The sequence below is a fragment of the Mirounga angustirostris genome, unplaced genomic scaffold (assembly GCF_029215605.1).
Source record: "Mirounga angustirostris isolate CCGP_5_RB_7025 unplaced genomic scaffold, mMirAng1.0.hap1 SCAF_6, whole genome shotgun sequence".
Classification (NCBI taxonomy): Eukaryota; Metazoa; Chordata; class Mammalia; order Carnivora; family Phocidae; genus Mirounga; species Mirounga angustirostris.
In genome coordinates, this window is record NW_026991714.1 from 13,639,272 (window position 1) to 13,651,819 (window position 12,548).

At 35.2% G+C, this 12,548-nt stretch overlaps 1 protein-coding gene across 1 annotated transcript in view; it reads right to left on the bottom strand.

Moving 5' to 3' along the window:
• Nucleotides 1-588: 588 nt before the first annotated feature.
• The window catches only part of RRP15 (ribosomal RNA processing 15 homolog), a 43,233-nt gene continuing 31,273 nt past the window's right edge, over nt 589-12,548 (bottom strand). Inside the window, exon 5 of the mRNA XM_045876882.3 lies at nt 589-3,997. Coding sequence (XP_045732838.1) covers nt 3,854-3,997 — 144 coding nt within the window. The 3' untranslated portion in view covers nt 589-3,853. The remainder of the gene's footprint in view (nt 3,998-12,548) is intronic.

A 12,548-nucleotide genomic window follows, 5' to 3' on the forward strand; every position in this document is an offset into this window, starting at 1 on the left:
CACTGCTATAGACTGAATATGTGTCTTCCCAAATTCATACATTAAAGCCCTAATCCCCAAAGTAATGGAATTTGCAAGTGGAGCCCTTTGGAAGGTAATTAGGTCACAAGGGTGTAGCCCTCATGAACGGGATTAGTGCCCTTATAAAAGAGACTGAGGAAAGATGATCTCTCTCCACCCCAAGTGGAGACACAGCAAGAAGTCAGCTGTCTGCAAACCAGAAAGAAGGCTCTCACTAGACATCAAATCTGCTGGCACCTCAATGGTGGGACTTATCATCCTACAGAACTATGAGAAAAGTTTGTTGTTTTAGCCACCCAGTCTATGATATTCTGGTATAGCAACCTAGGCTAAGGCAGACAGATTGTAGACACAGACACATACATGCTTTTCTTAAGAAATTACAAAGGTCCAAAAATATATCTACTAATTTTTTAAATGTTTATTTTATTATTTTTTAGAGATTTATTTATTTGAGAGGGAAATGGAGAGTCTCCCAAGCAGGCCCTGCACTGAGCGTGGAGCCCAACACGGGGCTCGATCTCACAACACTAAGATCCAAAACCAAGAGTCAGACACTCCACCAAATGCATCACCCAGGTGCCCCTCAGATGTTTATTTTAAAAGTGAAATTCATGTTGCACAAACACATCAACATCCTAAACACAATAATGGTACTCTAAAGTCATTAAAAAGCCTGAAGAAATAAAACTTCCATCCCATTTCACTTATGACTCTTTTCAGCACATAGATTGGTTAAAATCTATGATAAAAATAACAAAAAATAAGTAAAGATAAATAGGGAGCAAAAAAAATTATCCAAAGTTTGCCAAAGTATTGCCTTATTTATTTGACCTCCTCCTTTCTCTTCCATAGAAATACTTACACCCTTTGGGGATTCCGTTACAGGAATTTTCTTAGGCCTTACAAATTCTTTAACTCCTTAGCAACACGATTTACATCTTCAGTTTGTCTATGCTTCTGTTCACACTTTGAACTCGGGAAGTCTCAGCTATTATATGTTTAAGTAGGACATCTTTAGGCATCTATGGACTGTAATCAAATGGCTTTGTAATGAAGTACTGTATTCTCACCGCCAGAAGACCAGTCCTGGAGGCAGGAATAGTTGGTGGCCACTGAATATTAAGTCTATTCATAGATGCAAAACACAATGACCAAGAGCCCTAAGAGGTTTCCCGGAATATAAACATTCCCTTTTCACTCCCTTGTAAAACATACAAAATATTTTAAAGAACTTGGGACTTACCCTCAAATAAACCTTCCGGAACCTCCTCCTGAGTCATTTTCAGCTCTGAGTACTGAAGGTGAGCCTTCAGACCATTCCATCTAAAGGGCTTCCATGGTATGCTTTTCAATGAGTAGAATAATACTTGATCTATGTAGAATTCTAAGTAATTTGAAAATAAATTCAGTACTCTGACTCCAAACTAAAGTGCTAAACTACTAAGATGATTCTAAGTGTTTTCAGCCGAAAACAGGTATTAATTTTGACTTTGAGAGTTCAATGCCTAAAAACAACTAATAACCAATACTAAACTATGCTAAATATTGAGAACATTCACCACAGCCACCTAAATATCCAGATAAGGGGACAGGATAATACCTATTACTAGTTACCATTTCCCATAGTCTTTCTAAACAAATAAAAATAACCTTTTTATTATTATATTACTCTAGTTAACAAAAATAAAAACCAAATATTGTTATATTGAGATAAAGCAGGGAGGATCTAGAAATGTGGTTCTTTTTCTTGTCTCTCCCTAACTCAAAGACAATGTAGGAAGATAGAATAGATGCAGATTTATCTGATTGATGTGAGAAGAATTTAAATGCTGTAGGTAAAATACTTAGGGTAGAGGTGACAGAGCTAGAATATTTAAAACATTCATCTCAAGATACATATTTAGTTTCTAAAATAATAGGCTCATCCTTGAATTTATATTAATATGTGATGGTATTTTGCCTACATAGTGTATAGCTAAGATGCAGCAATACTAATACATATAAAACATCCCATTTTTATGAAAGAAATTATTTCATGTACTTTGAATATGCTTTATAGTGTTCTAACATAAGTGATAAAATTTTTTCTTATACTACCAACTTGTCTTTATTTTGGAATAAAATAATTTCTGAAAGAAGAAAATCTGCATAAGTTCTCTTCCTTATTTTCAGTTAAAAAATTTTGCCCAATTTTTCTAAATTAAACCAAAAACTATGTGAGTTTATGTTTCAAAAACATTTTAGTAAATAAAAAGTTATTTACCCATTTCTGTCATTCAAATGTACTATTCAGAAGAATTTTGCAAAGCTTTAACATGATCCAGAATAAGATTAAGAGCAAAAAAGAAGTATAATCTTTAATTCTGGGGAGAAAAAGTTTATAACTGCTCAAAGAATTTTCTTTTTCAAAATTACGTATATGTTCAGTTATAATAAAATATTCACCTGTGTTAAGTTATATCGTGATAGTTAGCACTCTTATTATTTGAAGGAGTATTTGTTCACATTTATTTATATTACCCTGACAAAATGGTAGTTCTATAATTTAATAAAACACTGAAGTTCAAAAGTTGGGATAAATACAAAAATATATCACTTGATATCTTAGGTGTGCATCTTCCTTTATGATAACAAATACCAGGCCAGGGACTAATTTAACCTTGGATATGTAATACTTGTTAACACTCAAATGGGTTTGAAAATATAAACATCTCTGCTCCAGCATAAGCTTGAGGGGAGGATGCAAATATGTGCAAATGAGTAGTAGAAGGGAATGATTTTTATTATGGAAAGATGGGAAAAGGAATGGATCCCTTTTTTAAAAGGAACAGATCACATTTATTAAACAATTCCTTTATAAACTTTAGATCTTAGACCTAGTCGCAAAGAAATTTTGGAATTATATTCAACAGTCTTACTTCTTTTTGTTTAACATCTAGATACTAAGTCACCCAATTTAATCATCTTTAAGGGAACAATAAGGAACCAAATCTACAAACAGATGGGAGTATTCTGATGCAGACTACCTGCAGTCTAACTCTATCACTTCACTGGCCAGTCAAACCATAAAAGAGAATTTAAGCTAACTCAAATATTAGGGAAAAGCTGGGGGAGGGGAGAGCCTAAAACATGTCAAATATGCTTTCTAAGAAATTATGCCTCACTGCATAAGTTAAACATGAGAATTTCTACCTCAGTAAATTTCTCATACAAAAATAACGTAACACTTATATATGTTTTAGTATATAAAAGGACATAATAGAAAAGTAGAGATTTGGTGTGTTTCTTAAATCTTATTTACCAGGAGTTCTAAAAATGAAATTATCACCCTGAATCAGAAATACTATCATTTTAAATTTCACTACATAGGTTTCTCAATAGCTCACCAAAACAAATACCAATAATTCCCCTCACAAAAGCACAAACACATAGGACCAGTAAGTTGGAAAGCTGAAAAATATTAACTTCAAGGAGTTCATTTTAATTATGAAAAGCACTGCACTTCTAGAAACTGGTGATACTGAAACAAAATACCAATATCCATGACCAATATGTAAACTTATAATGATCCAGGCAAAATGTGCATCTCGCTGGTTAAGCAGAAATACTTCTTTTTACAAATGTCTGAAAAACAATGCTTAAAATTATACAAGGTTTGAGAAACCTAATTTAACAAAGTTTTCATGAAAAGAGAAAACACCAAAGTTGGTAATAGTAAAAGTCTTTTGGCTTTCTACAAATGATAGCTTCAGAGCCACAGACCTTTGAAAGCACAGAGTATTTTTCTAGGAAAAATAGAATGATTGTATGCTGTGTTTCCTCTACAATCTTATGTATTCGAGTCGCTCCCAGACCCTGGCTCACTGTTATCCGCACCATCACTTTCTTTGTCCCAGTCTTTCATGGACGCTCCCATCATGAAATCATCACGTAAGATTGTCCATCCAGGGCCCTCTTCTGATTTCATTTCAGTCTGAGGACAATTACAGAAAAAAACATCAAAAGGCAATTTAATCATAAGGAAATAAAAAAGCCCAAGCTACAAAACAAACTTATCAACACTTAGTTTCATAAAAGGAATGAAAACAAGATAAATCATAGTTTAATTTATACACTATGATATAGGCACAAATATGTATTAGAGCTATATGTTAATAAACTACTTTTAACCCCATAAAAGAATCATGGAAGCAAAAGAAAAAAAAATTTTTTTTTTTTGGCAGGGGGAGGGAATATAGTAAAGTCTAGGTTTGCTATCAATTTTCAAAATCTGGAAATCAATACAGACTTAAATATAACATTTAGTGATGATTTATTAGAAAAATTCTGGCAAATTATTTTAAAACAAGTAAATATTTAACAAAGGCTTATCACACAAAATAAAAGAGAGAAAAGGAGACTAACTTGGTACTGTGCTAGGTTTTTATAGATGTTATCTCATTTCACATTTGATAAAAATGTGAACCAAATGTTCTTTATTTAGGTTATGATCTCACTGCCTGACCTAATCATGTAATCAAAAGACTAAGCACATGTTAAAACGATAAATAACTGAAGGAGGCAATAAACATACTAGGTAGTCAATTCATTTTGCTTATCTATAGGATTTACATAAAACTATATGACAGCCTAAGAATTACAGCCTTGCATTTCATGGTACAACAGCACCACCTTGTGGTATTAAGTAATACAATATATGCAGAACTCTTAAGCTCCGGGATTTCTTTCCTTCATTCCACAAATATGAGAACTGTGTATCAAGCACGGTTCTTAGTGTTGGAAATACATTCATGAACAAAACAAAGTCCCTGTCTTCCTGGAGCTAACAGTCTATGCCTTCCTATTTATATCGTTCATAAAAGACAATGTTGGAAAACTCCCTAATTATGCAAGAACCCATGATATTTGGCCAGAAAAGTGTTATCTTTATGGGAACTATTAACCATATAAAAAGCAATTTTAAAGAGAAAAGATATTAAAGACATTTTCTAAGTTACAAGAGATTATTTATCTAATTCTGCTGAAGGTACCTTTTATTTTTAAAAAACATAGCCCTGAAACAGTCATTCCATTTAGAAAAAAAAGGACACTACTACAAAACAGAAAAAATATCCCCTTGGATTACCCCTGTCTTCCTGGGATCAAAGAATCAAGCAAAGCTTGTACCTAAATATAATCTAAAGACTGGAGAGTATATAAATGTGAGCAAAGATTTCAGAATTGACTTAAGTCAAACAGCACACTTTGTACTATAATTTAACCAACGTGAAGAAAGAAAAAATATCTGTTAGTTAAAAACCAACAGTAAAACAATTGCAAAGCTTCTCATCAGCCACACTGATATGGGAGTAAGCAAGTAAGAAGGGAATTTATAACTCTCCTCATGGAGTATGCTAACACCTTCTCCCCTCATTTCTACACTATCAAACCTACCTTCCTAAAACTATTCTTGCTTCTGTTAGATTTAGTTACGTAACTGGATAAAAGGCTGTTTTCTTTGATTCAACTCAAGTTTTCTTTGCCAATCTCCTCACCTTAAGTAAGAGAACCACTTAGATGCAATAATGAAAACACCTCTCCTGCCAAATTAATCAAAGTTTTCAAGTAAATTCTAAAAAGTGTATGCTTCCTGGTATAGTCATATGCAAGTTACTGACTAGTAAAGACTTAACCCTGACATTAATGTTTGTGTTTACATATGAATATGCACAATCTCAGTGGTAAGCTTCCATGTTCAGACACCTGCACCCAAAGCGCTATCAACATGCCGCCAACCACAAGAAGGCAGACCTCTCATGCCTGAGCTCAATGCAGACTGTTTCCACATGAGAGCACATCCTGACAGCCCACTTCTGCGGGACTCTGAGTTACTCCTTTACCAGGCAGCACCAAAAGAAAGGAGGGAGGGAAGAAGGGTAGAACAGGAACAAAGCCTTCAACAGGTAGTTCAGAAAGAAAGAAAAGATCCATAGTGGACCAAAGAAAAGGACTCATTAATTAAAATGTTGAGACCAACTGCCCGGCCCGCTTGTCTTGAAAGACAATTATGATGTTTACATGTTTAGTATCTCAGGCAAAGAGAAGCATCTCTCAACGGTCTGATTTGAAGAGTAACAATGAAGTAAAGCTTTGTTGGGGGATTCTGGTGGTACCATTTTTGTTTTTTCAGCAATCGACTGTCTGTATCAGTAATTTTCCAAGTGTGGTCCCCAGACCAGCAGCGCGAGCGTTAGTATCACTTGTTAGAAAATGAAAATCTCAGGCCCCATTCCAGACCTCCTAAATCAGAAACGCTGGGGGCTAGAGCCCAGAAATCTCTTTTAATAAGCCATCCAGTGCTTCTCATACTGGCCGCAGCCTGAGAACCACCAGTCTATAAAAGAACAAATATTTCTTAGTGAGTTTCATTCACTGCTACAAGACCAAGTACACATTATGGCTGAGAGAGGAAAGATTTTAGATTCTGGAAATCCAATGTTAAGACACCTCACGGGATGTTTTATCAATTGCCATCATCCAAGCTCTCACATTACAGTGGTATTTTTTTTAATTTTTTAAAATTTTATTATGTTATGTTAATCACCATACATTAGTAGTGTTCCATGATTCATTGTTTGCGTATAACACCCAGTGCTCCATGCAGAATGTGCCCTCTTTAATACCCCATCACCAGACTAACCCATCCTCCCACCCCCTCCCCTCTAGAACCCTCAGTTTGTTTCTCAGAGTCCATCGTCTCTCATGGTTCATCTCCCCCTCTGATTTCCCCCCCTTCACTTCTCCCTTCCTACTATCTTCTTTTTTTTTAAACATAAAATGTATTATTTGTTTCAGAGGTACAGGTCTGTGATTCAACAATCTTACACAATTCACCATAGCACATACCCTCCCCAATGTCTATCACCCAGCCACCCCATCCCTCCCACCCCCCACCACTCCAGCAACCCTCAGTTTGTTTCCTGAGATTAAGATACAGTGGTATTTTTATACTGTGAAGCAACAATATGGAGATTAAAAAACAATAGAAAACTTAGTACAAACAAGTATGGGTTAATATATTTTAAAAACAGGTATTTTTTATAATATTTGTCCTGATGGCAGCTCAAGAAAAACTCTGTTTTAAAGGCAACAGGATGACCCTTTACGTTCTATGCCTACACTTGCTAAAGAAATACACAGCCAAAAAAAAAGGCGGGGGGAAGGGGGAGAGTGCACATAAGGTGGCAGTTTGAACATAAACAACTAGTCTTGCTCAACTGCAAAACTCAATAAAACAACAGAAAAGTGACTTATTATTTTAAAGATATAATCCACAAGGAAAAGATCCAACATCAACAGTGTGGAAGCAAGATGGACTAGAAGAGATTGTCTTGGCAAACCCGAGAAAGCTGACTCCTAAGACTGCAACTGTCAAGCTGTAACCAACCCAATTTACACGGCAGAATCTTCAAGAAACCAACCAACAAACCAAACCCCCAGGAACTAGCATTCACTGGGTACTTTTGGAAGTGAGGGTAGGAATAGAAGGATCAAAATAAAGAGAACTGGGTGAACCTTATGTTGAGAAACAATCAGATCTCTGGATCCCCTTCCCCATTCCACACTAGCTGGGTGGAAGACTGAAGGTTTAACCTCTGGAGAGGTAGTGGGCTAAGCACCAATGAAGGCACAGGTATAGTACCAGAAACAGAAGGTTAAGTCACACCCCCCCAACCCCCGCCCCGATAATGAGTCCCAACCCTCTTCTCACTTTGGGCTCCCCAAAATGCTGGGAGGCAGACCTTTTCCTTCAGGCAGGAGATCAGGAATACTCTAGAGAAAATCTGGCCAGTCGCTAATAACCCATGGAGAGAATGCTACATTAAAGCTCCTGTCACATGGACAACATCCACATGCTCACAACTTCATGGTCTCTTTGGGATTATTTGTTCTAAATCATGAACAGACAACTAAGGACTATCAGAAAGAAAAGAGAGAATAACAAACACAAAATTATATTAGAAATTATATATTAGAAAGCACCTTATAGGAAAACAAAACTGTCCAAAGAGGCGAAAATACCATTAATATCCTCAAAGAGTTAGGAGATTATAGTGCATCCACAAAACAAAAGCAGTTGCTATTTAAAAAGAAACATTAAAAGAATAACAAGGAGCTTGAAATTAAAAACATGATGGCAGAAATAAAACATCAATACAAGAGTGAGAAGATAAAGCTGAGGAAATCACCCAGAAAATAGAGTAAAAAGAAACAAGTGATGGAAAATAGAAGTAAGGTAACTGGAGGACCAGTCCAGGAGGTTCAACATACAATAACAATTATGCAGAGAGAATGCAAATATGGAGGGGAGGAAAATCAATGAAATACTTTAAGAAAATTTCCCAAAAGTAAAGGATACACACTTCCAGAATAAAAAGAGCCCTCTTGAATGTCCAAAACACAAAAGAAAAACCGAGTCACATCAAGGACATCATGTAAAATTTCAGAATAATAGGTACTAAAAAAATATCCTAAGCTTTCAGAAAGAGAAGAAACAAGTCACATACTTAGAGATGGCCAGGAATCAAAACAGATACGGATTTTCCTATGAGCAACCCTAGAAGCAAGAAAGCATGAGACCCATTCTTTCAAAACTCTGAAGAAAAATAATTTCCAGTTTAAAATTCAATACTCAGATACACCATTATTCAAGTACGAGGACAGAACAGAGGTACTTTCATACATATAAGGTACCCAAAAGTTTACTTCTAATTAAGCCTATCTTGGGAAACTACTGAGAATGTCCTCCACAAAAACGAAGAATAAACCAAGAAGAGAAAGACACAGGATAGACAAAGTAGGCAATCCACACAAGAAAGAGAAGGGGATTTCCAGGATGAGAGTAAATGGAGACTCCAGCATGGTAACTGAGCATTGGGCTTATAGACATTCTGGAACATGGCACCATCGTTTTAACCTGAGAAAAACACTGGAAGATATGCTTTACCAAAACAGTGGGAATAAACCAAGAAAGAAGAAATGAGATCCAGTAAATATGAAATCCAATCCAGGAGAAATTCCAAGGATCACAAAAAATATAAATCCCAGGATGACAACTGTGAAGCAGGCCAAGAGAGCAATCAGCCCAGAAAAAGGAGAATGGGGGCCTCTAGGAGAGAATTTCTCAAAAATATATTACCTGAGGTAATTTGATTTTGAAAAACTAAATAAACTAAGGAAGTTACATATGAAAATCAAGGCAATTATTAACTCAAGGAAAAACAAATAGAAAGGAAACAAGTTAAGAATACAGAGATGCATAAATGCCAATATAACCAGCTAAAGGAGTAAAAAGTGGTTGTCCTGGGGTAGGAGCCACGAAGAATAGGCAGAATAAGGCAGAAAACCATTTACTAATAATCCTTTTGGCAAAATCTGGCCTTTTAAACCACATGGATAAGTAAAAATTGATTTAAATAGGGAAAAGGAGGACAGCAAGTAATGAGAAAACAAACTATTCCTTGATCATTTCCACAAATTCTAAGTTTTATAAGCCTCCTCTAAGATCTTCCCAAAAAATCTCCCCCAAGATACCCTTCCGGTTTTATTAACTATGATTCTGTTTCCCTTTCCAATTTATTCAAATGAAAAAAATGTTAAAAACATGAATTATAATATGAAACTATTATGTACCAGAGTTTACATAATACTGCCTTATTTCTAATTCTCTCAAGATTCCTAGCCAGAAAGCAACAGTCTTTCTCATCTTATAGAAGGAAACTAAGGCTCAAAGAAGTGAAGCAACTTACTCAACTTCAGTTAATAAATGGCTGAGTCAATACTCAAACCCAAATCCATGATCCCAATGTCTTAAGTTCTTTCCATAATACGATACTGCTCTAAAACTTAGTAAGAATACTATATATTACTACATCACCTGTTATAACCTATAAATTACACAGTAGAATGAGTACTAAAATACACTGAAAATGACTGAATATGTTTAAGATAATTTCTATAAAAGTCAGAACTTGGGGGGTGGGGTGCCTGGGTGGCTCAGTCGGTTAAGTGTCTGCCTTCATCTCAGGTCATGATTCTAGGGTCCTGGGCTCCCATACTGGGCTCCCTGCTCAGCAGGGAGTCTGCTTCTCCCTCTCCCTCTGCTCATGCTCTCTCTCACTCTCTCTCAAATAAATAAATAAAACTTAAAAATAAATAAAAGTCAGAACTTGGGAAAATTATATTAAACAGATTTACATAATATCAATTTACTGTATCTTTTCCATAAAGATGATTTATCATTAAGTATAAAAATTTTCTGAATACTTGGACCATCCACAAAGAAAAGGTGGATCAGAAATTAATATAAGAAAAGAAGAAGGCTGAGGGAAATTCCAAATGTGTCATTCACTGGAAACACTTGCCTAGGGTGATTCCTAAATAGATTTCATTACATGTTAAGACATCGTGAGAATTAGGATTTTTTGTTTTGCTTGTAAAATGGAGGTAGTGGTAATTTGATGCATTACTTTTATAAAAGGAATGAAAACCAATAGAGTTCTGGATTTGAATCACAGTTAACTATTGATTACAACACTGAAAATCAGAAAGTTCAGAGGTCCAGGTCTTGAAAGAATAAATTAAAGCTACTTCCCTTAACCTTGGTACAGATATATTGCAAGATACAGTTAACCATACTACACAGGTTAGGCACAGATATTTACCATCATCAGATGGAAGTTGTATTAACGTTAAGCATAGATTGGAACGATCAAAATTGAGCAGCTTGTGAAGCCTGTCAGTGTTGTTCAAAGCAGTACTAATTCAATGACCTAAAGCAACCTACAAGATAACTCTCTGGGCCTACATCAACTGAAAAGTAAAACTGATTAAATGCAAAAACTTAATGAAAACCACATGATGCAAGGAAATAATATAGTCCCTACCCTCATTGGCCTGGTTTTATACAAATATTTAATCAAGATCATACAGAAGCAGTCTGTGTCAATTCTGAAGATGAAGACAACCCTTAAAAATGTTAATCAGCTTCCATTTCAAGGTTCAAACATACATTGGCAGCTATTGAAAAGAAAACTGAAAACAGAGGTTTGGAATTATTCATTAGTCTAATACCAAATAATTAAGAGCTTAACCTCATTTCAATTCTGAAGGGGAAAATTAAAGTCAAATCCTAAAACAATAAACAGTATAATCACATCTATATTTAGCAATCAGCAATAGTTGTGATTTCATTGCTTTCCCTAAGAACGTTCAGTTTTCATTTTAATTTAGTTTCACCTAAATTAAAAAAGGTTCTTAACACACTGGCTAAATTCATCTTAATACCTTTATTGTCGCAAATTTTTTATAACGCTATTTATAGTTGTAGTTAGTAATCTCCCCTCCAACTGATTAAAGCCTATCTGAAAGTTCTGCCGGAGAAATGAAGGATGTATGGGAAATCCCTTTATAAAAAGATTTATTCTGGTAGAAAGCAACAGAACTGAACTACAGCCCCATATTTTTAGAATTTGAATAAGAACATCTATGATTTTGTCATCATGCCAGACATTAAAGCATCCCACTAACCATAAAGGATTGAAATTTATTTATTTATTTATTTATTTATTTATTTATTTATTTATTTATTTTCGTTTGTTTGTTTGTTTGAAAGAGAAAGCAGAGAGAGCAGGTAGATGCTTATTCTTTTCACCTTTCTGTAACTCTGTAGGAGTTTTTATATTTATTTATTTTTTAAAGATTTTATTTATTCATTTGAGAGAGAGGGGGTGGAAAGGCAGAGGAAGAGGGAGAAGTAGATTCCCCACTCAGCAGGGAGCCTGATGCAGGACTCGATACCAGGACGCTGGGATCATGACCTAAGCCAAAGCAGACGCTTAACCAATTGAGCCACTCAGGCGCCCCATGGATTGAAAATTTAATCAGAAAGGGTTGAAATTTTCAATCTGGAATGTACAAGAGTTCTAATGAAGAACGTACAGATTCAAGGTTATATGGAAGATCCCATATCAGTACAAATTCAACTTCTCTCTGATTCTCAACGAATTCTTAATAAGCAATTCCTAATTGTCTCGATCAATTTGTGCCTTCTTCATTTCTTCACACACTTGTTTTAGTTCGTTATAACTGTTTTACTAGGACAGTATTCCAGGCAACAAGCCCATTTGGACTTTGTTTTTGTTAACTATTGTATAGTATCCAGATTCCTGTACAGTTTACAAACTTAAATGGGTAACTTATAAGATCCAAACAAGCTAGAAAAGCATTTAGTAGGCTATCCAAGGAAAAAAGATTAAGATGCTGAAATTTTGTCACCTTTAGTTATAGTCCAAGCACTTGTTAAATGTAGAGAGTTCTCTAAGAAAACCTAATTCTGCGTAGCTTTCCAAGAATTCAGGCCTAACACTCCTAAAAAATATGCTTCTTTGATGTTTTTTTTATCTGCACTATTTTTTGTTTTAATTTCAATGCTGCCCTGGATTTTACCATGTACTAAATACTTATGCCTTTGCTCAACGTGGATC